The 26,719-nt window shown below is 38.5% G+C and overlaps 1 protein-coding gene across 6 annotated transcripts in view; it reads left to right on the top strand.

Moving 5' to 3' along the window:
- REEP3 (receptor accessory protein 3) overlaps positions 1 to 26,719 on the top strand; it is a 104,833-nt gene that overhangs the window by 70,740 nt on the left and 7,374 nt on the right. For 3 of the 6 annotated variants that reach the window (XM_065520125.1, XM_005565747.3, XM_045362110.2), the window contains 4 exons: positions 4,049 to 4,125; positions 7,309 to 7,429; positions 8,464 to 8,577; positions 19,114 to 19,261. In XM_065520125.1, the coding sequence (XP_065376197.1) occupies positions 4,058 to 4,125; positions 7,309 to 7,429; positions 8,464 to 8,577; positions 19,114 to 19,261 (451 nt within the window). In that variant the 5' untranslated portion in view covers positions 4,049 to 4,057. Of the gene's footprint in view, positions 1 to 4,048; positions 4,126 to 7,308; positions 7,430 to 8,463; positions 8,578 to 8,971; positions 9,015 to 15,320; positions 16,029 to 19,113; positions 19,262 to 26,719 lie in introns of those variants that run through there. The other 3 variants (XM_074002050.1, XM_074002052.1, XM_074002051.1) reach the window with 2 other exon arrangements.

Genomic DNA, 26,719 nt, shown 5'->3' with positions numbered 1-26,719 from the left:
TAGTATAAACTCCCAACCAGATACATTAATGGAAAAAAAAGAAAGCAATATATTTTCAAGGTTAACTTTCTTTATGGTTGCTTCCAAGAATAACACATGGTCATTGAATTTATTTAATTTTTACCTGTATTCAACTATATTTAAGGTTCATATTTCTGATGAGAACAAAAAATTCATAGGTTCAAGAGACCAAATTGTCAAAGAATTTATAAACCATGGGGTTTGCATATGTAGAACTGTAGTCAATTCAGCAGGAACATGCCTAGAAATACCCTATTGATCAGAGAGAGAGTTTGCTGTTGGGTGTTTCACTAAAAAATTGAAGGCTTTTCTCCCTCTTTTATTTTTGACATTATTAAATATTCTCACAACCTAAACATATAATTTTTGCTTTCTTAGAAAAAACCATATATTTTAAAGCACGTATTTACTTTGTGAATTTTAAAATTAATTTGATGACTTCATCTGAAAATTGAATAAGCACTTAACTGAAGCACAGCTACTTTTAAACCTTCGGAATGTGCAGCAGCTCTAATTCATTCCATAACTCGTCATTCAGGGAATATCAGCAAACGGCTACTATCTGTACAGTCCTTTTGCCTCTACTCGACCCTATTAACAAATAAATTAAAACAATTTGTGGAGCATTACTTATAGTTGTTATCCCCTTGGAAAATCACAACCATCAAGACAGTTGTAAAATAATGAAAACATGAAATAATGAAAAATAACAAGCAGCTACTTAAATGCTTTTATTTTTCTGAGAATGTATTAAATTTTTTGTGAAGAGAGCTGTATTTCACACTTAAGCCTCCACTTTCCTGGGAAAGGAGGTGATAATATTTACACTGAGGTCTCTGTGCTGAGTACTGGAGAGAGAGAGAGCCAGGAAATCCTAGAGAACTGGAGAGACTGGTCTGGTGGCAGCCGCTTGTTTAAAAAGCTGCATCCTTTGGGCTTCAAGGTGGACTGTGCCTCCTTCAGCCATTTCCTAGTGCAGTGATCTTGAGCAACTTATTGATTTTGGCCCTCTGTAAAATGAGAGGAGTTCACCATATTACTTATTTTCAAACCTTTCTCATAGGGCACAAGGGTTTCTTGGAGTCTCCCCAAGTGTCCTAGGGTAGGTTGAATGGGAGACTGAGCCAGAACAGTTTCTCTTGTAATGTATTTACAGGTTTGTTTTTGTTTTTGTTTTTTTTCAGTAAAGGGTTGTTTAACTTAAAAAAGCATGATGACTCCCCACATCCCTGCTAGCTTAACAAAAGCACATTGTTCAGTTTGTAGTCCTTTTTTCCTTCATTTCTTTTTGGGAGGGAGGCCTATAGTCATGACTGACTCTAAAAGATAACCTTATGGGCCGGGTGCGGCGGCTCACGCCTGTAATCCCAACACTTTGAGAGGCTGAGGCGGGCAGATTGCCTGAGGTCAGGAGTTCGAGACCAGTCTGGCCAACATGGTGAAACCCCATCTCTACCCAAAAAAAAAAAAATTAGCCAGGCGTGGTGGCGCACGCCTGTAATCCCAACTACTCAGGAGGCTGAGGCAGGAGAATTGCTTGAACCAGGAAGATGGAGGTTGCAGTAAACCGAGATTGTGCCACTGCACTCCACCCTGGGTGACAGACTGAGACTCTGTCTCAGAAAAAAAAAAAAAAAAGATTACCTTATGAATACAGCTGAGAAGTGAAAGTACTGAATTAGTGTTTGGATTTGGAAAGACTGAGGGAATGAACCCATACAAGAGCATCATTTCCTCTTTTAGAAATGGGTAGGGAGGGGCTGGGCACGGTGGCTCACGCCTGTAATCCCAGCACTTTGGGAGACCAAGGCGGGCGGATCACGAGGTCAGGAGATCGAGACCATCCTGGCTAACATGGTGACACCCCGTCTCTACCAAAAATACAAAAAAAAATTAGCCAGTCGTGGTGGCGGGCGCCTGTAGTGCCAGCTACTCGGGAGGCTGAGGCAGGAGAATGGCGTGAACCCAGGAGGCGGAGCTTGCAGTGAGCCGAGATGGCGCCACTGCACTGCAGCCTGGGCGACAGAGCGACACTCCGTCTCAAAAAAAAAAAAAAATGGGTAGGGAGAGGGGAGGAAAGAAAAGATAACACACGCAGAGACCCGCATAGGATTTTAGCCCTGGAAGAAAATCCCCCTACTTGGACAAAAGCTTGGGATTGGGAGCAGTGAGAGATTGAAAAGAACTCACGAAAAGTGGAAAACTAAAGAGAACATTAGTCTTAACTTTTTTAACATTTAAGATAATAATTTTATAAATCAATTTTCTCATATTTCAAATATAGATAGTGTACCCTATTATTTGCTTTGGGAAATTTTTTAAGCTTTCAGGATTCTCTATAAATTAGAACAAATTGGTAGCATTCATATTTCACAATACAATTGTTTCAGAAGTTATTCATGGCTATTTTCTGTTGGTTTGTTCATGTAAATAGACAATTGAAAAAGCTACTTGAGTTATCGTTTTATATTGCCTACGAAATAACCAAACAAGCATCTGTAGTAAAACTAATAGGTCAGTTTCCCAGTTATATATAAGGACCTAGATTTTTTTGTCACTCATGAGGTGAGAACAAGGAAAGTGGTAGTCATCCTTGGACCCCACGTTGGGCAGTTTCTTACATCCTGTCTCTCTGCCTGGTATAATGGGTTAACCAATTCCAGAGTCAGGCAGCCTGGACCCAAATCCTAGCCAAATGACTTCTCTTTTACCTCTCTGTGCCACTGTTTTCTTACCTATGATGGAAGTAATTACATTTCCTACTTTGTAAAGGTTGTTACAGGGATTAAATGAATTAATTTATGTTATATGTTTATCAACGTGATTCCTCACCCCCTGGTTGGCATGGCATTGTGTATTTGCTATTATTATTGCACAGAAAAGCAGAGATTTTAATCGTAAGTGAAACTCCAGTGCACTTGAGAGACAAGAAACTCTATATACTGAGGTCAATGAAAAAGTATAAATTTGGGAGAATCAACTCAGAAAACATTAATCTTGCATGCTTCTATGAGAAGGATAGGTCCCAAGAGAAGGCAGAGTGCCAGGGACCATTCAGCATGCCCTGATTCGGACCAGGGATTAAAACATCCTGAACTACCATTGTGGAATTAGAGTGGAAGAAGGAGAAAGATGTGTGGGAGATTACAGACTTATATCGGGAAGAGGAAGAAGACCAACCTTATGCTCTCCACCTGGGTAACTAGCATTATGGATGCATCATTAATAGAAGTAAGAAGCCCAGAACTTCTTCTTTGCTTTCTGAACAATTTCTATTGAGAAATAAGGAATATACAGTTTTAAAGACTAATAAAGATTAAATGTAGTCTTATCATATTGTACTATATTACCTATGTAACAATTAAATACCTAAGGCCAGGCATGGTGGCTCATGCCTGCAATCCCAGCACGTCGGGAGCCCAAGGCGGGCAGATAGCTTGAGCCCAAGGAGTCCGATACCAGCAGGGCAACATGGCAAAACCCCGTCTCTACAAAAAAACAAAAAAAAATTTAGCCAAGTGTAGTGGTGCACACCTGTAGTCCCAGCTACTCGGGCAGCTGAGGCAAGAGGATCACTTGCGCCTTGAAGGTCGAGGCTGCAGTGAGCCATGATCGTAATTGTACCACTGCACTTCAGCATGGGCAACAGAGCGAGACCCTATCTCTGCAAAAAATAAAAATAAATAAATAACTTATAGTATTCATAAAGAAGCAAGTAGATAACATCTTTTAAAGAACTTTCTTCCAATTAAGAAAAATAGTTCCTGTTTTCCCAATTCCTTGATTTAGATTCCTAGATTATATTGTATCAAGCCCCAGAGATTTATTAATCTTTGCTCCTTCTATCCCAAGACTGTTGATGTAGTAAAGAACTCAAACATAAAACCTGTTGAAAATTAAACCATCACTTTCTGCATTTGACCCAACATACTATGTATACAGAAACACATACATACATACATACATGTAATTATTCAGAGTTGCAAATAATTTTCTTCTGTTTCATGAGTATTTTTATTATTTCCAGGTTCGATGGATGATGTACTGGATTGTTTTTGCTCTCTATACTGTGATTGAAACAGTAGCAGATCAAACAGTTGCTTGGTAAGTTTTGCTGTTAAGAAGGGGCCAGATTGCAGACTCATAATCAGGTGTCCTGAGCTCTTATCCTTGCTCTTGCTATTAACTAAGTGATTTTCATCAAGTTACCTAATTATTCAGCCATTTGTTTTTGTCATCTGCTTTCCCATAGAACACTACTTTCCTTTGAGTCCCCATTAAATAAAGGCAGCTCATTTTCCTCCCCATACGCCACTCCCTGCTCACCTCCCACACACCTTCCCCCAGTATCTTGGAATAGGGAAAGTTGATTGTCATCATCCTTTTCTGCACTGATGACTTCAGAACATTTTCCTGTATCACTTCCTAAATGACTCTGCTTTTGAAGCCCACAGCATCTGGTTTTAGCACCCCCTCCCTGTCCTATCCTTAAAACTCTCATCTACAAACATTTGAACTGGAAAACGTCAGCACCCACGTGGACACCCACTCAGCACCAGCTTCCTGGCTGCTCTGTTCCAAATAGAGGAGGCAAAAATTAAAGTGTGTTTATATCCTCAGGGATTTGACATTTTACCAAGGAGCAGTACTTAACTGGACAACTCGAATCTCCCTGTGGTGTATTTCAGTAGTGCATTTCCATCTAAACCCTGCCATCACTTTGAGAACTTCTCCTTTCAAAGCATTTTGGTTTACTACCTTGCTGATATCTTCATCTGCCCTTGACACACAAACCTTCTGTCTAAATTAGCCTAACAATTACTCATCTTTTTTTTTTTTCTTTTTTTTTTTTTTTTTACATAGGGTCTTGCTCTGTTGCCTAGGCTGGAATGCAGTGGCGCGATCTTGGCTCACTGCAGCCTCTAACTCCTGGGTTCAAGCGATTCTCCTGCCTCAGCCTCCTCAGTAGCTGGGATTATAGGCACATGCCACCATGGCCTGGCTAATTTTTGTATTTTTAGTAGAAACGGGGTTTCACCATGTTGGCCAGGCTTGTCTCAAACTCCCAGCCTCAGGTTATCTGCCTACCTCGGCCTCCCGAAGTGCAGGGATTGCAGGCATTAGCCACTGCAACCAGCCAAAGTGACTCTTTTTTACTTCTTTAACTGAACTGCTAAATTCAGCTGAAAAAATTAATCAACTGCTCACATAGGTATAAATTAATCAACTGCTCACATAGGTATCAGTTTGAACCTCATTCCTTTTATTTGCTCCTGATCAGTGTCTACTTACATTTTGCCTGGGTCTGTTTCAAACCTTTACTATTCTCTCCTTAAGCTGTCTTTCCCATTTTGCTATTCTCCTATTCATGTAGCACTTTAAGACCTATTGGATTTGCTAGAAAAAAAATAGAAGTCATCAAACTAAAATATTTTTAGCAACCTTCCTTTATTTGCAAATGTCACTCTATCTCTCTTCTGATTTGAAATACTGTAAAAATGTCCCTTCCTGTGCCCCAAAGCTCATTCATTTTTCTGTTACATTTTTGGTACAGGGGTTTGGTGCGGGGGTCTCTTTGTTTTTAAGTGACAGAGCACAAATCCTAAACCATGCTACCTCTAAGTTTCCAAGTTCTTTTTGTAAGATTTCATTTTTTTCTGATTGCAAATGTAGCCTATATATGTTATTTAAAAATGAACGACGTAGAAAATGTCTAACATGAACAACTGAATCCAGAAACTCCTGTAATTGCAGTGTGGCAGAGACCTCTTTGTTGACAACACAGTAAGTCATCCTCACTGCCCTCTACCTGCCTGCCTTGACAGAAGAACTCACATTTGCTCAGCTATCATTTATCCTAGTAATAAATGGACTACATTTATATGGTTCTCACAAGATACTGAGCCTCCCATTATATATTAGCAAACGTTCGCTGTGACAAAAAAACAACCATGAAAGTACAATGGCTTAGAAAAACAAACTTATTTCTTGCTCAAGCTACATGAGGGCAAATGGTTGACTGCATTTTTACTGGGGTCAGGTTACTTTTGCTGTTGTTTTTGTTGTTGTTTTAGAGACAGGGTCTTGCTCTGTTGCCCAAGCTGGAGTGCAATGGCATGATGATAGCTCACCACACCCTTGAACTCCTGGAGTAAGGCAATCCTCCCAACTTGGCCTCCCAAAGTGCTGGGATTACAGGTGTGAGGACCTCACCTGGCCCCTTAAACCAAGGCTGAAGAAGCAGCTATTCTCATGCCAGAGGGCAAAAGCTTAAAGCAAGAGGTTGAGGGTGATGGAGTGAAGGAGTCAAGGGGTGTTCTAAAGCTTCTGCTTGCGTGTGACATGTATCATGTTCATTTTCTGCTGGCCAAAGCAAGCAAGTCACATGGTTAAAGCCACAGTTGAGGAAGTATACTGGGCCAACAGGGGAGGCCCACTGTAACACTTTGTATGTTCCTTGGAAGTGAACAATTTAGGTCTGCAGAGTGCTGCAATTCTGGCCAAATGAAATTGGAAGGGATATTTTTTGGGAGTTCTGAAAAAGATGAAGATGTGTGTATGGGGTAGACATTGTACACTTGGAGCATATGAAGTCATGCTCTGATAGGCACAACTATCATATGAGGTAGGTCACGTACTTCCATGGCAGTTTGGCTCTGCAGATAGGGTGGCCATACCTTGTGCACTGGATAAATGGTATTAGTGCCTTCTTTTAACTGCTGCATTGTTTGGCAGCTTTCCTATGCTTACTATAAAGGAAGATTCTTGTATTAGAAGGAGGGGGGAATCTCTCAGGTCACACTTTCATGAACTGATCTGTAGTTGAAACAAGATTATTCAAACACAGTTGTCTTCTGATCACTCTTACATTTAAAAACTTAGCATAGGCCGGGCACGGTGGCTCATGCCTGTAATCCCACCACTTTGGGAGGCCAAGGCAGGTAGATCACATGAGGTCAGGAGTTCGAGACCAGACCTGGACAACATGGTGAAACCCTGTCTCTACTAAAAATACAAAAACTAGCCGGGAGTGGTGACACGCACCTGTAATCCTAACTACTGGGGAGGCTGAGGCAGGAGAATCACTGGAACCCAGGAGGCGGAGGTTGCAGTGAGCCGAGATGGTGCCATTGCACTCCAACCTGGATGACAAGAGCAAAACTCTGTCTGAAAAAAAAAAAAAAAAAAAAAAAGCATAGTGACTGAACTTTTTAAAAGGTGTTTTTGTGATTTCTAGAGTGGTTTATTTTTCACTGGCAGTTTATTTCCAAATGTTTTTCTTATTAGGTTTCCCCTGTACTATGAGCTGAAGATTGCTTTTGTCATATGGCTGCTTTCTCCCTATACCAAAGGAGCAAGTTTAATATATAGAAAATTCCTTCATCCACTTCTTTCTTCAAAGGAAAGGGTAAGATATATAAATTACTTCCATAAATTTTTAAGAAATGCCTAAGCCAAGGCCAGGTATGGTGGCTCATACCTGTAATCTCAGCACTTTAGGAGGCTGAGGTGGGTGGATCACTTGAGGCCAGGAATATGAGACCAGCCTGACCAACTTGGTGAAACCCTACCTCTACTAAAAATACAAAAAAACGTTAGCCAGGTATGGTGGTGCATGCCTATAATACCAGTTAGTTAGGAGGCTGAGGCAGGAGAATCGCTTGAACCCAGGAGATGGAGATTGCAGTGAGCTGAGATCTCACCACTGCACTCTAGTCTGAGCGACAGAACGAGATTCCATCTCAAAAAAAAAAAAAAAAACAGGCCAGGCGCGGTGGCTCACGCCTGTAATCCCAGCGCTTCGGGAGGCTGAGGCAGGCAGATCACGAGGTCCGGAGATCGAGACCATCCTGGCTAACACGGTGAAGCCCTGTGTCTACTAAAAATACAAAAAATTAGCTGGGCGTGGTGGCAGGCGCCCGTAGTCCCAGCTACTCAGGAGCCTGAGGCAGGAGAATGGCGTGAACCCAGGAGGCGGAGTTTGCAGTGAGCTGAGATTGTGCCACTGCACTCCATCCTGGGTGAGAGAGCGAGACTGTCTCAAAAAAAAATTAAAAAATAAAAAAAAAAAGAAGCTCCTAGGCTGGGTGCAGTGGCTCATGCCTGTAATCCCAACACTTTGGGAAGCCAAGGTGGGAGGATTGCTTGAGCCCAGGAGTTTGAGACTAGCCTAGGCAACATAGTGAGACCCCCATCTCTACAAAAAAATTAAAAATTATTTGGTCATGGTGGTGCACGCTTATTGTCCCATGCCACTGCATTCCAGTTTAGGCAAAAGGAAGAGACCCTCTCTCAAAAAAAAGAAAAGAAAAGAAAGAAATGCCTATCAACACATGCTTAATGCTATAAAATTTGTGAAACTATTATAGGGAGAATGTTCTATTTTGGGGCTTCTTAACACTATTTTTAAGTAAAACTAACATCTGTGGCTTTTTCCCCCAGGAGATTGATGATTATATTGTACAAGCAAAGGAACGAGGCTATGAAACCATGGTAAACTTTGGACGGCAAGGTTTAAACCTTGCGGCTACTGCTGCTGTTACTGCAGCAGTAAAGGTAATTGTTCATTTACCTTTTTAATCCAGTATCACATTAAGTTAACAAATAAAGAAAAGTGACTTTTTATTTCAAACCATTATAAAATTTTGGCATTTTGCTGTATGTTTATTTTTCTAATACTGGAAAACAAGTAAATAATTTTAAAGATATTTTAATTTTATATTTTCTATACTTGATATTTTGAATCTCTTAATTGATCACAAAATGAGAGGTAGTTAATTAATAATACATGCCTGAAAATGTCATGTAGTCATAATGTTCCCACTTAATGACCTTAAAGTAGTTTGAGTAAAGCACCTGAAGTAAAGATGACCATTGTTTCTTTCTCTGTCTTTGGTGTTCTTTCTCTCTCTTTTTTTCTGTGTCTTTCTCAATGGCAATATCTTGGTAGGATTTCTGGCTTACTTCTGCACCTCTACTTCAATCAATTTGAGGTAACTGATTATTCAAAATAAAGCATGAAAAAGTCTGTTCTTAAAACTTGGTACTTAGCCAATTACTAATGTCATTTGTTATGTTTGCAAGCCAAGTTATCAAATGAATGTGTTCCGTAAAAATTTGCATTATGGTTTTGGATTTCTTTGCATGTTGTAATTTGTGTGGTTTATTTTAAATACTTTAGCATAATTGATTTTGGTGTGTTTGGTATGGAAAGAAAATAGCCTTCTGTGTTCCTTAGTTGCTTCATGTATAAAATGGGGGTAATATACCTGTGAGAATATATAAAAGCACAGTGCTTGCTTGCGTATAGTAGGAGCCCAATAAACATAAATATCATGTGTCTATCTCCATTCAAGATTCAAGTGAAAATTTAAGGTTTTTGCTATTAAATTAAATTGAGACTGAATAGTAATTCTGCTTTCAAGTTAGTCTCTTAGTTATCTTGAACTAAAACAACAATGCTATGGAAACAAATATTCTAGTTAAGTGGTGATTTTATATAACTGTAATGGCGAAGGGATATGAAATGAGGGCACTTTCACTTTTCAGAGAGGTTTTTGGCTCAAGTATCAAACTGAATATAATGAATAAGAAGGAAAATTCAAATTAGCATTACATTGAGGGTTAAATGGAAATTTATTAACTGTGCAGCACTATACACTATATTATTAAGACAACTATATTATTAATGATTATTAATGATCAGCACTTTAATATAGCATAGTTTTCCTGTTATTTGGCCTCTAAAGGCTTTTTCTTTTATTAGGATAGGTTTATAAATGAATACAGAAATAGCAAAGTTTTCAGCTTAAAGGGCTACGTTTTATTTTAGAAGTTCAATTTGGTTTTTATTTCTTGCTTAGTGAAAATGCATTCCTGATTTCCATATCTGCTAAAAAAAGATTATCCAGGAGATAATCCAGCCACTGGGAATTCTAAAAAGAGGGAATAGATGCAATTATCAAAGAAATAATATAATAATATTTCCCAGAACTGAAGGATATGAATCTTCAGATTGAAAGGTCCCACCAAGTACTTAGCACAATGAATGAAAAGAATGACTGACTCTAAGTGAAGTTATTGGGTATCCCAAAACACCAGTGATAAGGAAAGAATTCATAAAGATTCCAAATATAAAAAGCATGTCACATTTGGCCGGGCACGGTGGCTCACGCCTGTAATCCCAGCATTTTGGGAGGCCAAGGCGGGCGGATCACTTAAGGTCAGGAGTTCAAGACCAGCCTGGCCAACATGGTGAAACCCCGTCTGTACTAAAAACACAAAGATTAGCTGGGCGTGGTAGCGGACGCCTGTAATCCCAGCTACTTGGGAGGCTAAGGCAGGAGAATTGCTTGAACCCAGGAGGCGGAGGCTGCAGTGAGCTGAGATCGCGCCACTACACTCCAGCCTGGGTCACAGAGCAAGACTCTGTCTCAAAAAAAAAAAAGCATTCCACATTCAAATGATGTAGAATCAGAATGACATTAAATTTCTAAACAGTGACAAGGAAAGCTTGAAGACAGTAATACCATCCATGATACCATCATGATTTTCACCCTCAAGTACTATAACAGTCAAGCTCTCGGTTGTGTGAGCTTAGAATTAAGAAATTTCTTAATTCTAGGCATGCAGAGTCACAAGATTTACCTCCTGGTTATCTTTTGTCAGGGCAGATTTGTTCACCAGAGCTAGGGAATGGTCCATAAAAAGGGAAACCCACGGGATCTGGGAACCAAGTTATTCAGCACAGAAAGGAGATGACAAAAATTCCCAGAGAGAACACCACACAGCAAGCCCAAAGTGCAGCCAGCCGAAACTGGATGTGGTGGATGAAAGGTGCCAGGAGGGATGGCTCTGGTAGACCTACAAAGCCAAGAGGATCTTTCATGCTGCACAGAGATGATACTAAAACCGGTGAGAGGCCGGGCGTGGTGGCTCACACCTGTAATCCCAGCACTTTGGGAGGCCGTGGTAGGTGGATCATCTGAGGTCAGGAGTTCAAGACCAGCCTGGCCAACATGGTGAATCCCCGTTTCTACTAAAAATACAAAAAAATTAGCTGGGCATGGAGAATTGCTTGAACCTGGGAGGTGGAAGTTGCAGTGAGCCAAGATCACACCATTGCACTCCAGCCTAGGTGACAAGAGTGAAACTCTGTCTCAAAAAATACTAATAATAAAATAAATAAATAAATAAGTAATAAAACCAGGGAGAGGGCATGCTTCAACCAGATGACACATTGGCTCTAGGCCACTGGTGCCCATGCAGCTGCCCATGATCCCTGAGCACCATGAAAAAATATATTGGCGGCAATGTAAAGAGAAAGAAGGTAAGACAATGAAAAAGAAAAAAAAGGCATGATCATTAACTCTGGCAAAAAAAACAAAAGTTACATAAGAAAGGAAATAATGGAGTATGACTGCATTTACATTATAATAATGAACACAGACTAAGGATTTAACAACTGTGGTTTTGCCATATTGAGGGTATCGGGGAAAGAGAAGGAAAGTAGAAGAGAACTAAAATCCTCATCTGTTACAATAGGAAAGTAGAGGGTTTAAAGGGGCTGCATCAGCAGGGGATGAAGAGGAGAAGGGGACTAAGCTTGTTGCTTTTTGCTACAAAATTTAGCATTTTTGACTTTGCAAATCAAGTACATGTATTTATTTACACCCAATGAAGATGCTGTCTGAATTTTTCCTATTTAAAAGCATTCTTCAACATGGTTCTGTGGAGAAAAACTGGAAATTAAATTTCAAGTTGAAAAATTATTTAGAGAACACATTTTAGAATATTGTCTTAAAAAACAAGCATACAAATCCCATTTTTCCTCCTCACTTTTAGTATTTGCATACAACAATATATTATTCTCCTATTTTGTGAGATGCCTTTGTACATATTGTGACTATTTTGTGCGGTACTTGTTTTATTTTGACTTGTATTTACTACTCCCACATAGGGAATCAGCAGTCCCCACTGTATTATCTTATCCTCATTCCCTTCCCATTTATTTTTATCTTACACTTCGCCTCCATTGGTGTTTAGCATTCTACATACTATTTATTCAGCATCTGTTTATTTAATGCCCTCTGCATAGTAGGTACTGGGAATGTAGCAATTAGCAAGATAGATACAGCCCTCACCTGCACAATCTACTGTCTGTCTGGAGCTAATGTCTATATTAGCTAGGGAATAGCCCACAAAAATTTTATTTCTAACTGAAAATTGTATTTCACCTCTAGTTGATAAGACCCCACCCATTACTCTTCATTATTAAAATAAGCATTATCTCACAGGAATACTTTTCTGTAAAAATGCCATGAAAACAAAAATGTATCTATTTCATATAGCTATTTTTCTGGCTCTCTTATGATTTGTTTCTTTTAATTTATATGTTTAACACCTTAAAATCACCTGTCCACCCCAAAGGCAGTAATATTGATAAAAATCGTCTAAGTCACTCCTGCAAAACAAATAGAAGCCCATATCCCTTAAATGAAATCGGATACTGGATTTGGAACCGTCCCCATTTGTTTGCAATGCTGTGATTCTTTTATCCATAACATCCCTGGATATGAGGTAACCTTCACTATTCTCATGAGTACAGGAATGTTGGAGATCCCATCCTGGAGTCTATATTATTCACTAGAAATGGTCATTAAATATGCTGAACATAGCATAATGTTAACCCTATTTGCCTCAAGTTATACTGTACTTATTTTAAAGTACACGAAATTAGTTTCATCTCTGCAGATGTCAAACAAGGGCATTGTCATAGAAGAATCACTGAACCAGACACTTCATACCGAAGAGTAAATTGAAAGTGAAATAGGAAATAGGTCAGGTTTAAGGAGAAGCTGCAAGAAAGCCAACAGTAAGATTTGAAAATTATTTAAAATTTTTACAATATATAGTTTGTTTAAAGTATCTTTGAGGCTAAACATTCTTGGATTCTTGGTGTGACCTTTGAAGAATGGGTAATAACCCTGACTAGGTTTCCCAGGTTGAACCACCTGAGCATGTTAAAGGTGAAAATAGGAATCTAATCAGAACATTTATTACACCATAAAGCAATTTTCTGAAAATGTTACTCAGTTCTATGACCTCATTACCAGGCATCTGTTCACAAGGTCACTGTACAAGTTTATTTTGGCTGAGCAAAGCATAAACATTTGAAGGACCTTCAAGGATTTTGCTGAGGATGTTTAGCATTCCATAGCTTTCCACATGAGAAACGTAGGTGGTTTCGTGCAGATGAACAACACTACTGCCAGATGAAGGACAGATGAAGAAAAGTACTGTCCGTTGTATTAACCATGTCTTTGAACTTCTCTGGCAGCCTTTTCTTGGTGAATTTCTTTAGCAGATATAAGAACTCAATTACCACAGACTTTTGAGCTCTATAGGTAAAATTGTTGAAATCTAATTGACTTTAAATGATCCCGATTAGGTCAAAAATCCTAACATCTTACTGTCTTTTTTATGACTTTCTGTTTGTGAATGACTTTGAGAATATACAACTTAGTATTATACACTTAAAAAAAAAAAAGGAAAGAACCTTTGTCCAGACAATGGAAAAAGAAGGTTGTACTATTTTTCCTACAATCTAAGGAAGCAGAATGGTATAATAAAAATTGAATGCTACAGCAATTGAGTTAATCTGCATTTTTTTTAGTGTTGATTCCACTACAAATTAGCCATGAGATTTTGGACAAATCATCTGCATTGATCTAAGTATTAATTTTTCTCACTTGTAAAACGAAGCGGTGAAACGTGATTTCTAAAACCCCTTATGTCTCTAAAACAGTGGTTCTCAACTAGAGGCAATTTTGTGCCCCTGCCCTTACCATGGGACATTTTAGGTTTTCACCACTGAGAGGGGGCTGCTACTGGTATCTAGTCGGTAAAGAAAGGTCAGGGATGCTGCTTAATATTCTACAAAGCACAGAACGTTCCCCACAACAAAAAATTATCTAACGAAAAATAGCAGGAGTGTTAAGTTGAGAAACTGCTCTAAAAGTATGATGAGTCAGAAAAAACTGAAGAGAATATATAAATATATATAAGTAGTTTTAGTGATAGGTTACAAATAATTTTTACTTCCTTTTTAAAATTTTTCTCCATGTTATCAGTGTTCTTCAATAAATATGTATTGCTTTCATCTTAAACACACTAAAATATTTTATTCACCTAATGTAAATGCAGTCAGTTCCATTCTGGGCTTGGTCAGATCAATTGCTGAATGTGCATAGGGAAATGAGATTTCCCTAAAAACTAGGAACTAACCTTATCTGCAATTATAATGTAATGTCAAGGATCAACAAGAAATAGAGCTTAGTGACTATTGTTTACTGAATAGTATAATAAGAATTATTCTGTAAAAGAATGTTTTGTGCTTGTAAGATTATAAAGCATTGCTGGTTATATGTTTTTAAATCTGTGATTTAAAATGTGAAGAAAATAAATTGAAGGTTTTATACAAAGGTGCTGATAAACATAATAAATTCTCCTTATTTAAAACAAAATATAGTAATTTTAATGTAGTGTTTAACCAGGAAATGAAGTATTTAAACAAAGACAGCATTATTTGAGTGTGAAGAAATTGGAATTACTCATACATGCAGGGTCCCTTTTTATGGATGCCAACCATGTGCTTAGATACTTGAGTAGACATTCAGATGTCCTAGTGCCCTTGGATGTAAATGAGCTCTCTGTGGAGCCAGTGTGGGGAGCTGCTTCTCAGCTGAAGAATCCCTTCCAGAGCCTGAGTGTGCTAGCTCTGGACCCAGCCCTCCTGCCCAGTCAGTCCCTGCAGTATTCTCAGTTTCTTACCGACGCATATTTGGGCCCATCTAAATCCAAACCCTGAGAATTCAGTGCCACCTGAAGTTCAGATGGTTCAGGAACAATTCTGCTCATGATGATCAGTTTCAATGTGTAAAATATTCTACAGAATACTTAATTACTTTGACTTTTACATTTTCATCATAATCTCTGTTACTTTGTTAGGATCAATTTTAACATACACAGAGTACAGACAATTCTGCAGAGAATAGGAACTAAAGTGCTGAAATATGAAATTATCTTGTGAATGGTAATCTTGCCTTTCCTCTTTATTGACTAAGACCACTGTTTCCATACAGCAGACTAGACTAGAACTTTTCTTCCTTCTTTCTTTCTTTTTCTCTTTCTGTCTTTCTTTCATTCTTTCTCTCTCTTCCTTTCTCTTTCTCTTTTTCTTTCTCTCTTTCTCTCTCTCTTTCTTTCTTTCTGTCTGTCTGTCTTCTTTCCTTTTTTAGAAACAGGGTCTCGCTTTATCACCCAGACTGGAGTGCAGAGTTGTGATCACAGCTAACTAAAGCCTCAAACTCCTGGCCTCACGTGATCCTCCCACCTTGGCCTCCCGAAGTGTTGGAATTGCAGGCGTGAGCCACTGCACCGGGTCCTTTTCTCATTTTTCTTATACTTTTGTCTTAACATTATATAAATTAAATAGAAGAAAATAGATACACAAAGCATTATTTATTTAAACAAAACCAATACCTTTTAACATTGTTATTTACAAGTGACTGTAACGTTCTATTTGTGACCTCAAAAATAGACCATTTTTCTTTTACTGATGGGATTAAAGCATTAGATACAGGAAACATGGGTGAGAAATGGATCAGAAATTCTTAGAGTATACCACATATTGACTAATTTTGTAATATTAAAGACAATATTTTTAAAAAGAAAAAAAGTCACCCATCCCATCTGCCTAAACATTGTACTGTTGTTAGTTTTGCATTTTTCCCTGCCTACTTATAGCCATACTGCACACTTGCAACCATATTATGCATGTGATATAGAATTCTGGGGTAGAGGGAAGATATCTCCACTTACCATTATTATAGCAAACATAGTTCCTTTATTACTGGAGTTTTTGTGTTGAAGATGTAAAAACTGGAAGGAATATGGTGGCCTTCAGAAGTGATTACTTTATAATTATACCCTTCCTTTAAACTGGTTACATTGGATACTTGTAATTTATATAATGTTTTCAAAGTCCATAATACTGCACCAATTTCTCTCTTATATTAGTTTTATTCTAGGCCCATAAAAAATATACAGTGGAAAGTCCAATTTTCCAAGGTGATAATGGCTGTTAAAGTGTTGGAGGTTCTCAAAGAGGGCTCATATTCTCTTTTTGCTTTTCCCTACAGTACCTGGCTTTCTGGAAAGCCTTGAAGAAGTTGATAATACTTGGGTATTGATAATGGTAGCATTGGTTACTCAAGAGCTAAATTTAAATCCAGCCTATAGAGAGATCACCCAGATACCTCAAGGTTGGGCCTTGCCTTGCTCATGTTTAATCTAAACCTGAAGCAACCCTTGGTGGGTGGTGTAGTCTACCCATGGAGAAGCCTGTGGCCATACCTCTAGTTTGCTGCCGAACCTCTGCATAAAACCTACAGTGTTTACATTAAAACATGCTGCCATCTATGGAGGACTCTTTAACAGTCAAGAGTAATGAAAAAGAAGGGACATAAAAAAGTATTTAGTTTACTTATTACATATTCAACATCAGTAGCATACCAGGTGCACCAGGAGAATAGAAGAAGCCTAAGATTTGTCCCTCTCCTCTAGTGTCTTAAAAGTCTTGCTCTGGAGGCAACATATACCTATCACAACAGTAGAAGTAACAGTATTATGTGCATTCATTTGTGAGGTATATCCCAAGAGATTTGTTGATTATGCTTGTTAAACATACCAAAGTTTGGGGATGATATAATTATAAAATTAGACTGATTCTGTTACACTTTAAGTTATTTGTATCCTGAAATGTACCTTCTTGAGTGGGAGGGTTTGGGAATTACAGCCAGCCTTGGAAATCGCATGTGAATTGAGTAAAGGGTATCATGGACATGCATGTCGTTTGTCATCTGTGTGGCAGTAGATAAAGAAATCAGGGGGCCGGGTGCGGTGGCTCACGCCTGTAATCCCAGCACTTTGGGAGGCCGAGGCAGGCGGATCACGAGGTCAGGAGATCGAGACCATCCTGGCTAATATGGTGAAACCCTGTCTCTACTAAAAAATACAAAAAACTAGCCGGGCGAGGTGGTGGGCGCCTGTAGTCCCAGCTACTCGGGAGGCTGAGGCAGGAGAATGGTGTGAACCCGGGAGACAGAGCTTGCAGTGAGCTAAGATCCGGCCACTGCACTCCAGCCTGGGCGGCAGAGCGAGACTCCGTCTCAAAAAAAAAAAAAAGAAGAAAAGAAATCAGGAATTGCTGAGAGAGGGCACATAACTACGAAGATGAAATAAAGAGAATGACATTTCTGAGAAACAAGGCATCTGTTTCAGATGAACACTGGTCACTTCCTTGTAGTATGTCTCTGGAGTCTTCTGTCAACTATCTATTTGATAAGTAAATGATATCTAATAAGGAGGAAGCAAGTATAATAAATTAGACCATGCCACAAATGTTTTTTAAATGTGTGAAATCCAATTATTTTTATTGAGAATAAAGACCTTTAATGATTTCATATCACAATTCAAAAATATGGTAGAAATAAACAGCTCAAGTGGGATATGGAAATGGCATTTGGTTTTGACATAATGTATTATTAACCCAAAGTAACTGAATCAAGACTCAGACATTAAGACCTTTTTCTTGAGTGTAAAATACAAGTTAATAGTAATGTCCAAATGTTTGTAGCACCTTTGACTTTGAAATTTAGAGATGAAGCATTATGGATTAGTTTCTATGGTAACACTGTAACTAGAGGAAATCATAAATTCCTATGTGTGAAAAGAAGAAATAATAAGTATAAAAACCCCCTTAGAAGAATATTTTTAATCTAGCTATAAATAAGAAGTGACTCATCTATATGCTATGCAAATTTAAAGTAGGTAAATTTAGAATTTTTTTTTCTTTTTTTGCTTTTACAAAGCTTTATACTTTAGGAGGGGAAGTGTAGTTATATATGAACAGTTCAGAAAATGTCTCTTTCAGAGCTGCCGTGGTGGAAATGTTCTGTATCTGCACCATCCAATACAGTAGCCACTAGCCACATGCAGCTATTGAACATTTGAAAAGTGGCTAGTGCAATTAAAAGAAGTGAATATTGTATTTTATTTAACTTTACTTAATTTCAATTTAAATACCCACCTGTGCCTAGTATCTGCCATATTGTTAAGGGAAAGGACTTAAAGTCAAATGTAGAGTAGTAGGTATGTCTTGCCAGATAGTTAATTCACTAATTGACTATCATTTTGTATTCCACATTCTTTGGCTCTTACATGTTTCTAACTTGTTCTAGAAAGAGCCATTACCAGTCCTGACTTACCTTAGCTTTAAAACAATGTCATGTCTCTTTTACTTTAAAAAGTTGCCCTTGGCCAGGCGTAGTGGCTCACATCTGTAATCTCAGCACTTTGGGAGGCCAAGGCAGGAGGATCCCCTGAGGTCAGGAGCTCAAGACCAGCCTGGCCAACATGACGAAACCCCATCTCTGTTAAAAATACAAAAATTAGCTGGATGTGGTGCCACATGCCTGTAATCCCAGCTACTCAGGAGGCTGAGGCAGGAGAAACGCTTGAACCTGGGAGGCAGAGGTTGCAGTAGCCGAGATCGCGCCACTGCACTCCAGACTGGGCAACAGAGTGAGACTCTGTCTCTAAATAAATAAATAAATATTAATTAATTAATTAATTAAAAGTTGCGCTAAATCTTAAAGTTTAAGCCCCAAAGTGCTAGTTTTAGGAGACAGCAACATTATGGATGCTGTTTACTCTGAGGGTAAGCCCATCATACATCTTTTTACATTTTAAAATTAAATATGATGCTGAAATGTTTGGGGTGAAATGTACTGATGTCTACAAGTTACTTTGAAATGCATGAAAAAATAAAATGAATTCATGGATGGATAGATGGTAGATATGTGAGAAAGGAGATACCGTAAAATGTAAACAATATTGGGTGTTCATTGTACAATTCTTTCAGCTTTTCTGAAGTTATCTTAATAAAATGTTCAGGGATAGTTAAATGTAAGCATACTAAATATTTTTAAAGTATTTTTTTCTTGGATCTATCACTTCTGTATTAAATAGAGCCAAGGAGCAATAACTGAACGTTTAAGAAGCTTCAGTATGCATGATTTAACAGCTATCCAAGGTGATGAGCCTGTGGGACAAAGACCATACCAACCTCTACCAGAAGCAAAAAAGAAAAGTAAACCAGCCCCCGGTGAATCAGCAGGTGTGCTTGTTTGTTTTAATATATGGTTCTTTTACATGGACACAGGGAGGGGAACAACACACACTGGGGCCTGTCAGGGGGTGGGGGACAAGGAGAGGAGGGAGAGCATTAGGACAAATACCTAATGCATGCGGGGCTTAAAACCTGGATGATGGGTTGATGGGTGCAACAAACCACCATGGCACATGTATACCTGTGTAACAAACCTGCACATTCTGCACATGGATCCTGGAACTTACAGTAAAATTATATATAAAGTGTATATATATATATGATTCTTCCATAATTGGGCTTGTAGATACTAAAATGATACATGATAACTATCTGAATTTAGGTAGAAAAAATTTACTTCTAAGCTTATATTTTTTACTTTTACATTTAATCATAGTTCTTTTCCTCTGAATTTTTTCTAAATTAGTACTTGCTAGGCCAGGCGCAGTGGCTCAGGCTGGGTGCAGTGGCTCACACCATAAATCCCAGCATTTTGGGAGGCTGAGACGGGTGGATCATGAGGTTAGGAGTTCAAGACCAGCCTGGCTAACATGATGAAACTCCGTCTCTACTAACAATACAAAAAAAATTAGCCGGGCATGGTGGCACATGCCTGTAATCCCAGCTACTTGGGAGGCTGAGGCAGGAGAATTGCTTGAACCCTGGAGGTGGAGGTTGCAGTGAGCTGAGATGGTGCCACTGCACTCCAGCCTGGGCAACAGAGTGAGACTTTGTCTCAGGAAAAAAAAAAAAAAGATTAGTACTTGCCTTTTGCTGACTCTGGAGATCATCTACCTAACAAAGTAGGCTTTTTTGCTGCCATTAATTTTTAGAAGCTGTAGGTGTGGTTACCAATACCTTCTTACCACCAGCACTAGTTCTAACCTGTAATAAATACTCTTTCTACTCAAACTGTGCACTGACATCTAAGGAGTTTTATAGTTGAACACTCTTCACTGTAAGTGCTGTGGACAAATAAGGATATTGACTCACAGATTAAAAGTTTTAAGCACGTGATAAAAGATGACTCAATTTAAAAATAAGATTACTCCCATGGAAAATGTGTTGAAATTACATATTCTAGTTCAAGAGCTAACTTGTAGGCATATTCTAGTATAAATTATGAACATGTCATAGTTAATATATTCTAAAACTTTAAAAAACTATCATGATCTTAGAAACATACATATAAATTAGACACGGTTCCTTAGTCATTTTATCACATATAATAAGAAAGTTTGAATTCAAAGGCAAGGCCGAGAACTAAGATTTTCAAGACATTCCTTATTAATGTGTTAAGTCCATAAGGTACAGGGCTATTTGACTTTTTATTTAAAAAAGAAGTTTTCTTTTGAGAGAGATTGAAAATCATCTTTAAAACCAATTTGAAAAATTAAAAAAAAAAAACCTGTTCCTCCTTAAAAAGGAAAAATACCTCTGCAAAAACAATTTTTTTTTTATTAGCCGAGCATGGTGGTACTCACCCAGCTACTTGGGAGGTAGATGGGAAAATCACTTCAGCCCAGAAGTCGAGGCTACAGTGAGCCATGATCACAGCACTGCACTCCAGACTAGGTGACAGAGCAAGACCCTTTCTCAGGAAAAAAGAAAAAATAGTGAGCTTTCTTCCAAAAATGAATACCTTTACAAAGTTTTGACTATTATCTAAGAGGTGGTGATCAAGCATTGGCCATTGATTAAGGTAGCGATGCCTTTGAGAGCAAGGAACCATCAGTCTTATTAGTACATTAATAATGTAAAAGTAGTTCCTAATGTAGACATTTCCTTTTTTTATTTTTTTTGTTTTTGTTTTTGTTGTTTATATATTTTGAAATAGGATCTCACTCTGTCACTCAGGCTGGAGTGCAGTGGTACAATCTCTACTCACTGAAGCTTTGACTTCCCAGGTTCAAGTGAGCCTGTCTCAGCCTCCCAGGAAGCTGGGACTACAGGTATGCACCACCATTCCCTGCTAATTTTTCCATTTTTTGTAGAGACGGGGCTTCACCATGTTACCCAGACTGGCCTCAAACTCCTGGGCTCAAGCAGTCTGCATGTCTCGGCCTCCCAGAGTGCTGGGTGGGATTGCAGGCATGTGCCACACCACCTGGCCTTGGTATTTCTTAATATGCATTTAAAATTAGGTGGTCAGGCACAGTGGCTCACACCTGTAATGCCAGAGCTTTGGGAGGCCAAGGTGGGTGGATTCCCTGAGGTTAGGCGTTCGAGACCAGCCTGGCCAACATGGCGAAACCCTGTCTCCACCAAAAATACAAAAATTAGCCAGACGTGGTTGTGTATGCCTGGAGTCCCAGCTATCCGGGAGGCTGAGGCAGGAGAATTGCTTGAACCCAGGAGACAAAGGTTGCTATGAGCTGAGATCACGCCACTGCACTCCAGCCTGAGTGACAGAGAGACACTCTACCTCAAAAAAAAAAAAAAATAGGTATATTGATTTTGATTATGGAATCTGCTGTATGTATTATATTTTGCTGATTTAGACCAAGTATCTTAGACCAGAGTCCTTTTTTAGCAGTTTATTCATAATCATACCCAAGGATTGGCTAAGAATTATGTTCTAAGTAGGTAAATAAAAACAGGTTTATAAGTGTGAAAATTCATAATACTATTTTTATGGTGCTCACCTTTTTTTTTTTTTTTGAGATGGAATCTATCTCTGTCACTCAGGCTGGTGTGCAGTGGCACGATCTCGACTCACTGCAACCTCCGCCTCCCAGGTTCATGAGATTCTCCTGCCTTAGCCTCCTGAGTATCTGGGATTACAGGTGTGCGCCACCACGCCTGGTTAATTTTTATATTTTTAGTAGAGACGGGGTTTCACCATGTTGGTCAGGCTGGTCTCGAACTCCTGACCTTGTGATCCGCCCACTTCAGCTTCCCAAAGTGCTGGGATTACAGGCATGAGCCATCGCACCCGGCCACCTACCAAATTTTATATCTATGACTAAAATATTTTAAAATATTGACTTGCTGTTTAGTTCTTAAATTTTAAATCATGAATTTAAATAAGTTTTATAAAAATATGAAGTATGTGGTAGCAGTATGAGAAAGATACTTGTTCAGTTATGAAAGGTACTTGTTCAGAGTTATAAACTCTGCGCAGTTTCCAATTTTTCTACAGAATGGTATATATTCTGAGCCTTTCTTCCCTAAGGAAACACTTTCATCAAAACTTTCTCTCTTGACCATATTTTTAACAAAGCAGTATGGTTCTAGGACCGGAATAGGTGAAGAGAAGTTAGTAATAGATCATCTAGATAGACACAAACCCAGGTGTACATGGAAATCTATCAAATGAGAACGACAATCTTTCAAATTGGTGGAGGAAAGACAGATTATTTAATAAGTTATGCTGGGATAACTGTTAGACTGCTAGAAGATGGAGTAGAGAATGAAGTTATATCTCTGCCTCAAATCTTAGATCAAAATAAATTCTTAAAAGATTAAGATTTAAGTATAAAAAAATTAAACTATGTAGTAGGAAGTCCCTGTGAATTTTTTTATAATCTTAAGATAGATAAAATTTCTTAAGCATGATATCAAAACCAGAAACCATAATGGAATAGTTTTTAAGATTTTCCTACATAAAAAATATATAAAATTATAATATGGGGGGAAAACATAAAAATGACAAACTACAAACTGTCAGAAGTATTCCCATCATATGTTACAGGCAAAGAGTTCAGATTCAACAATCCAGTAACCCTCACAAACCAATTATTGTCAATGCTACCAAAGAATACAATTGGTCAAGAAATATATGAAAGAGATTCTCAGCCTCAGATAATCAAAAAATAGTAATAATAATAATTGTCATTTGCCAGATTGGCAAAAAAAAAAAATGTTTTTAATTAACAGTGCTCTGTGTTGGGAACTGTTTCAGTTATCTAGTTATCTATTGCTGCATAATAAGCCACCCCAAAACAGCAGCTTGAAACAATCATGGTCATTTATCTTGCCCACAGATCTGGGGGTGACTTGACTTGGCAAAGCAGTTCTTGCTCAGGGTCTCCTGCAGCTGTGGTCTGACAGCAGCTGGGCTAGAGTTACAATCTCAAAGAGAGCTCACACATCTGCTGTCTGAGCTGAAAAGAGTCAAGCAGCTGCTGGCTAGAATGGTTGGAGCCTCTCAGCCATCTCCCTCTATGTTCTCTCCATGTGGTCTCTAAGGGTGGTTGGATTTCTTACCTGGCAGCTGAAGCCTCCCAGGCCAGTGTGCCGAGAGAAACTTGCAGAAGTCCTAGAAGCAGCATCACTTCCGTCACATGTTTTGTGGCGATTTGTTGAGGCAAGTACAAAGGCCTCTGAAATGTTAAGGGAAGGGAAGAGGAATGTCAGAGAATCTGTAGACATGTTTTAAAACCACTACAGCAAGCCTGTTGAGAAACACTCTTAGGCACTTTTTATGAGTTTAAAATGGAATAATCCTTTTGGATGACAATCTGGCAGTAATCATCATAATTTATTCCCTTTAGCTCAGCAAGAAACTTTTAAGAATATGTCATAAGGAAATAATCAGACAAGTGTTCAAATATGCATGTACAACAATGTTCATCTCGTTGTTTATAATAACAAATATTGGAATGAACGAAATGCCTAGGAGAAATGATTAAGCAAAAGGTGGTTTATTAGCTGTGAAACATAACAATGTCAATCTATACTTAATGATATGAAAATATATCCAGATTGTAGGGAAAAAACAATAATAAGTAGATGATGAAATGGATTAATATACCTAATTTGTTTAATGTATATACATAAGAGAAAGTTTGGAAGGGTATTACTAAAATGGTAACAGTGTTTAGCCCTGAGTAGTGAGCTTTTTCATTTGTTATTGTTTTTTAAATTAACCTATTAATCTTAAAATCAGAAGTAAATCAGCCGTACTCTCCTTTAAAAAAAATAAGTTATTCATTTTCAGGTTTTAAGTTTAAACAGAAAATGTTTTTTTTTTTTTAATATATTAATGGAGATGGGATCTCAGTATGTTGCCCAAGCTGGTCTCAAATTCCTCAGTTCAAGTGATCTTCCCACCTCTGCTTCCCAAAGTGCTAGGATTACAGGCATGAGTAACCAAGCCCAGCCAGAAAATGTATATTTTAATGAAAATATTTGACTTGATTCTAGTGTCTCCACTCTCTTGGATTCAAAGATTGGTTAATAAATTGCTAAATTAAACTTTTTTTTTTTTTTCCTGAGGTGGAGTCTCACTCTGTCGCCCAGGCTGCAGTGCAGTGGCGCGATCTCAGCTCACTGCAGCCTCCACCTCCCAGGTTCAAGCGATTCTCTGCCCCAGCCTCCCGAGTAGCTGGGATTACAGGCACGTGCCATCACACCCAGCTAATTTTTGTATTTTTAAGTAGAGATGGGGTTTTGCCATATTGGCCAGGCTAGTCTCAAACTACTGGCCTCAAGTCATCCACCCGCCTCAGCCTCCCAAAGTGCTGGGATTACAGGCGTGAGCCACCGCCCCTGGCCTAAACTTGTTAATTTCATTTCCCAATAAATTCTAATTTTGGCTCCTTGCTCTGTCCTCACTCTCTGTGGACTCTGTCATTTCTGACCTGCTATACTAAGTAACCTCCCCAGTTAGGCTCCCTGCCCTCAGCCTTATCCATTTCTGATTCATTTTCCAAAGTGCAAGAAGAATATTTTACACAGCCCAAGTCTAATCATGTTACTCTTCTGCTTAAAACATTTCAGTACTTTCCCCGAGCCTCCAGAGGCTTCACTGCTCTCTGATGAAGTCCAAACTAGATAGCATGGTATATTAACTCCCCAGCCTTGTTCTCCTACTCCATCGAGTGCTAGTCATACAGAATCATGACTCTTTGAGGATTTAGCTTAGCCACCACCTCCTACAAGGCCTTCTCTCATAACCCACCCTTTCCAACCCACCCCATGCTGATTACATTCTCTTACTGTATGCCCCCCCAGCACCTTATCATTAGCTTATAGCATTTATTACAGTATCATAATGCCCATTGCATTCTGTTTCCCCTATTGGACCCTAAATTTTTTGAGGGTAGAAAAAGACAGCTATGTCTTTTTCATCTTTGTATCCTCATAATTCAGTACACTGCCTTATTCATAATATAATTTTAAAAATACTTGGAGTAATGAATCAATCCATCACTTTTCCTGAAGCTGTAATTAGAAAGCTAATAAGATTTTTTTTTAGCTGGAATTAGGAAAAAAGAAAAAAATAAGATGTATAATCAGCCTTTGAACGAAATTCCAATTCCTAATCATACAAAATAAGAGGCAATTAAAATAGCAAGGACTGTGTTTGTTGAACTGTGCTCTTATGCTACATTTGTGGCCTTAGAGAAATTGTTTATCACAGTTACTTCCTTTCTGACTTTTTCCTTGATTCCTCATTCTGTTTTACCATATTGGGATCAGGAATACTATATAAGCAACATCAATAGAAAAAAAAAACTCTAGAAATGACAACCTAAACTTTAAACCTCGTTCGTTTTTCTCAATTATAAAATGAACATTTTTTAAAAATAAGAATTTGGCAAGTAAAAAAAGAAAAAATGAAAAAATTTAGAAACACCTAAAAGCTCACTTCCATGAGATATAATCGTTTCATTTATGTTTTTCCTTTGTTTGTTTCTATACGTACATTTTTTTTCCACACTTAATATTATTTCAGGAGCTTTTTCCCAGGACCACTGACCCATCCCCTTTCTGGTCACACTGGCCTCCTTGCAGTTCTTCTAAGCAATCCCCAAGCCCTAGCTACTCTCCTCAGTGCCTCTGTGCATGCTGTCTCTTCTACCCAGAACACACACACTTCCTTGGACCAGTGCAAGAAAACAAAGGATCTTGGCCTAAATAATGACTGATTCCACTTCCAAATCTCCTCTGACTTCTAGCCTAGAAGTCTAAGAGCATAAAATTATACTTGACTAATATACAATTCAAGTTGCTTATTATGAGAGTAACAAGCTTATTCATGACTCTTTGTAGTTTTCTTAGTGATTCTCAAATTATTCATGTCTTAGAAGAGCAGACCAATAAACATGTATTCAATTTTTTTAAATATGTGTGTTTTTTGAAACAGGCTATAATGCAGTGGCATGATCACAGCTCACTGCAGCCTTGACTCCCCAGGCTCAGGTGATCCTCCCACCTCAGCCTTTGGAGTAGCTAGGACTACAGGTGCACAACACCATGCCCAGCTAATTTTTGTATTTTTTCACCATGTTGCCCAGGCTGAAGAACTCCTAAGCTTAAGCGATCCGCCTGACTTCCCAAAGTGCTGGCATTACAGGCATGAGCCACCACCAAGCCCAGCCCAGTTTTATTTTTTATCACATGCATGGAATCTATCCCATGCCTTCTCCTGAGCCTGGAAATCCTTCTCCTTTTTATTTTTTTTTTTTTTTTTTTTTTTTTTGTGGAGACGAAGTCTTGCTCTGTCACCCAAGCTGGAGT

The sequence above is a fragment of the Macaca fascicularis genome, chromosome 9 (assembly GCF_037993035.2).
Source record: "Macaca fascicularis isolate 582-1 chromosome 9, T2T-MFA8v1.1".
NCBI classification, from domain to species: Eukaryota; Metazoa; Chordata; class Mammalia; order Primates; family Cercopithecidae; genus Macaca; species Macaca fascicularis.
The sequence above is the reverse complement of the archived record's forward strand: the minus strand, read 5'-3'. Positions and strand labels throughout refer to the sequence as shown.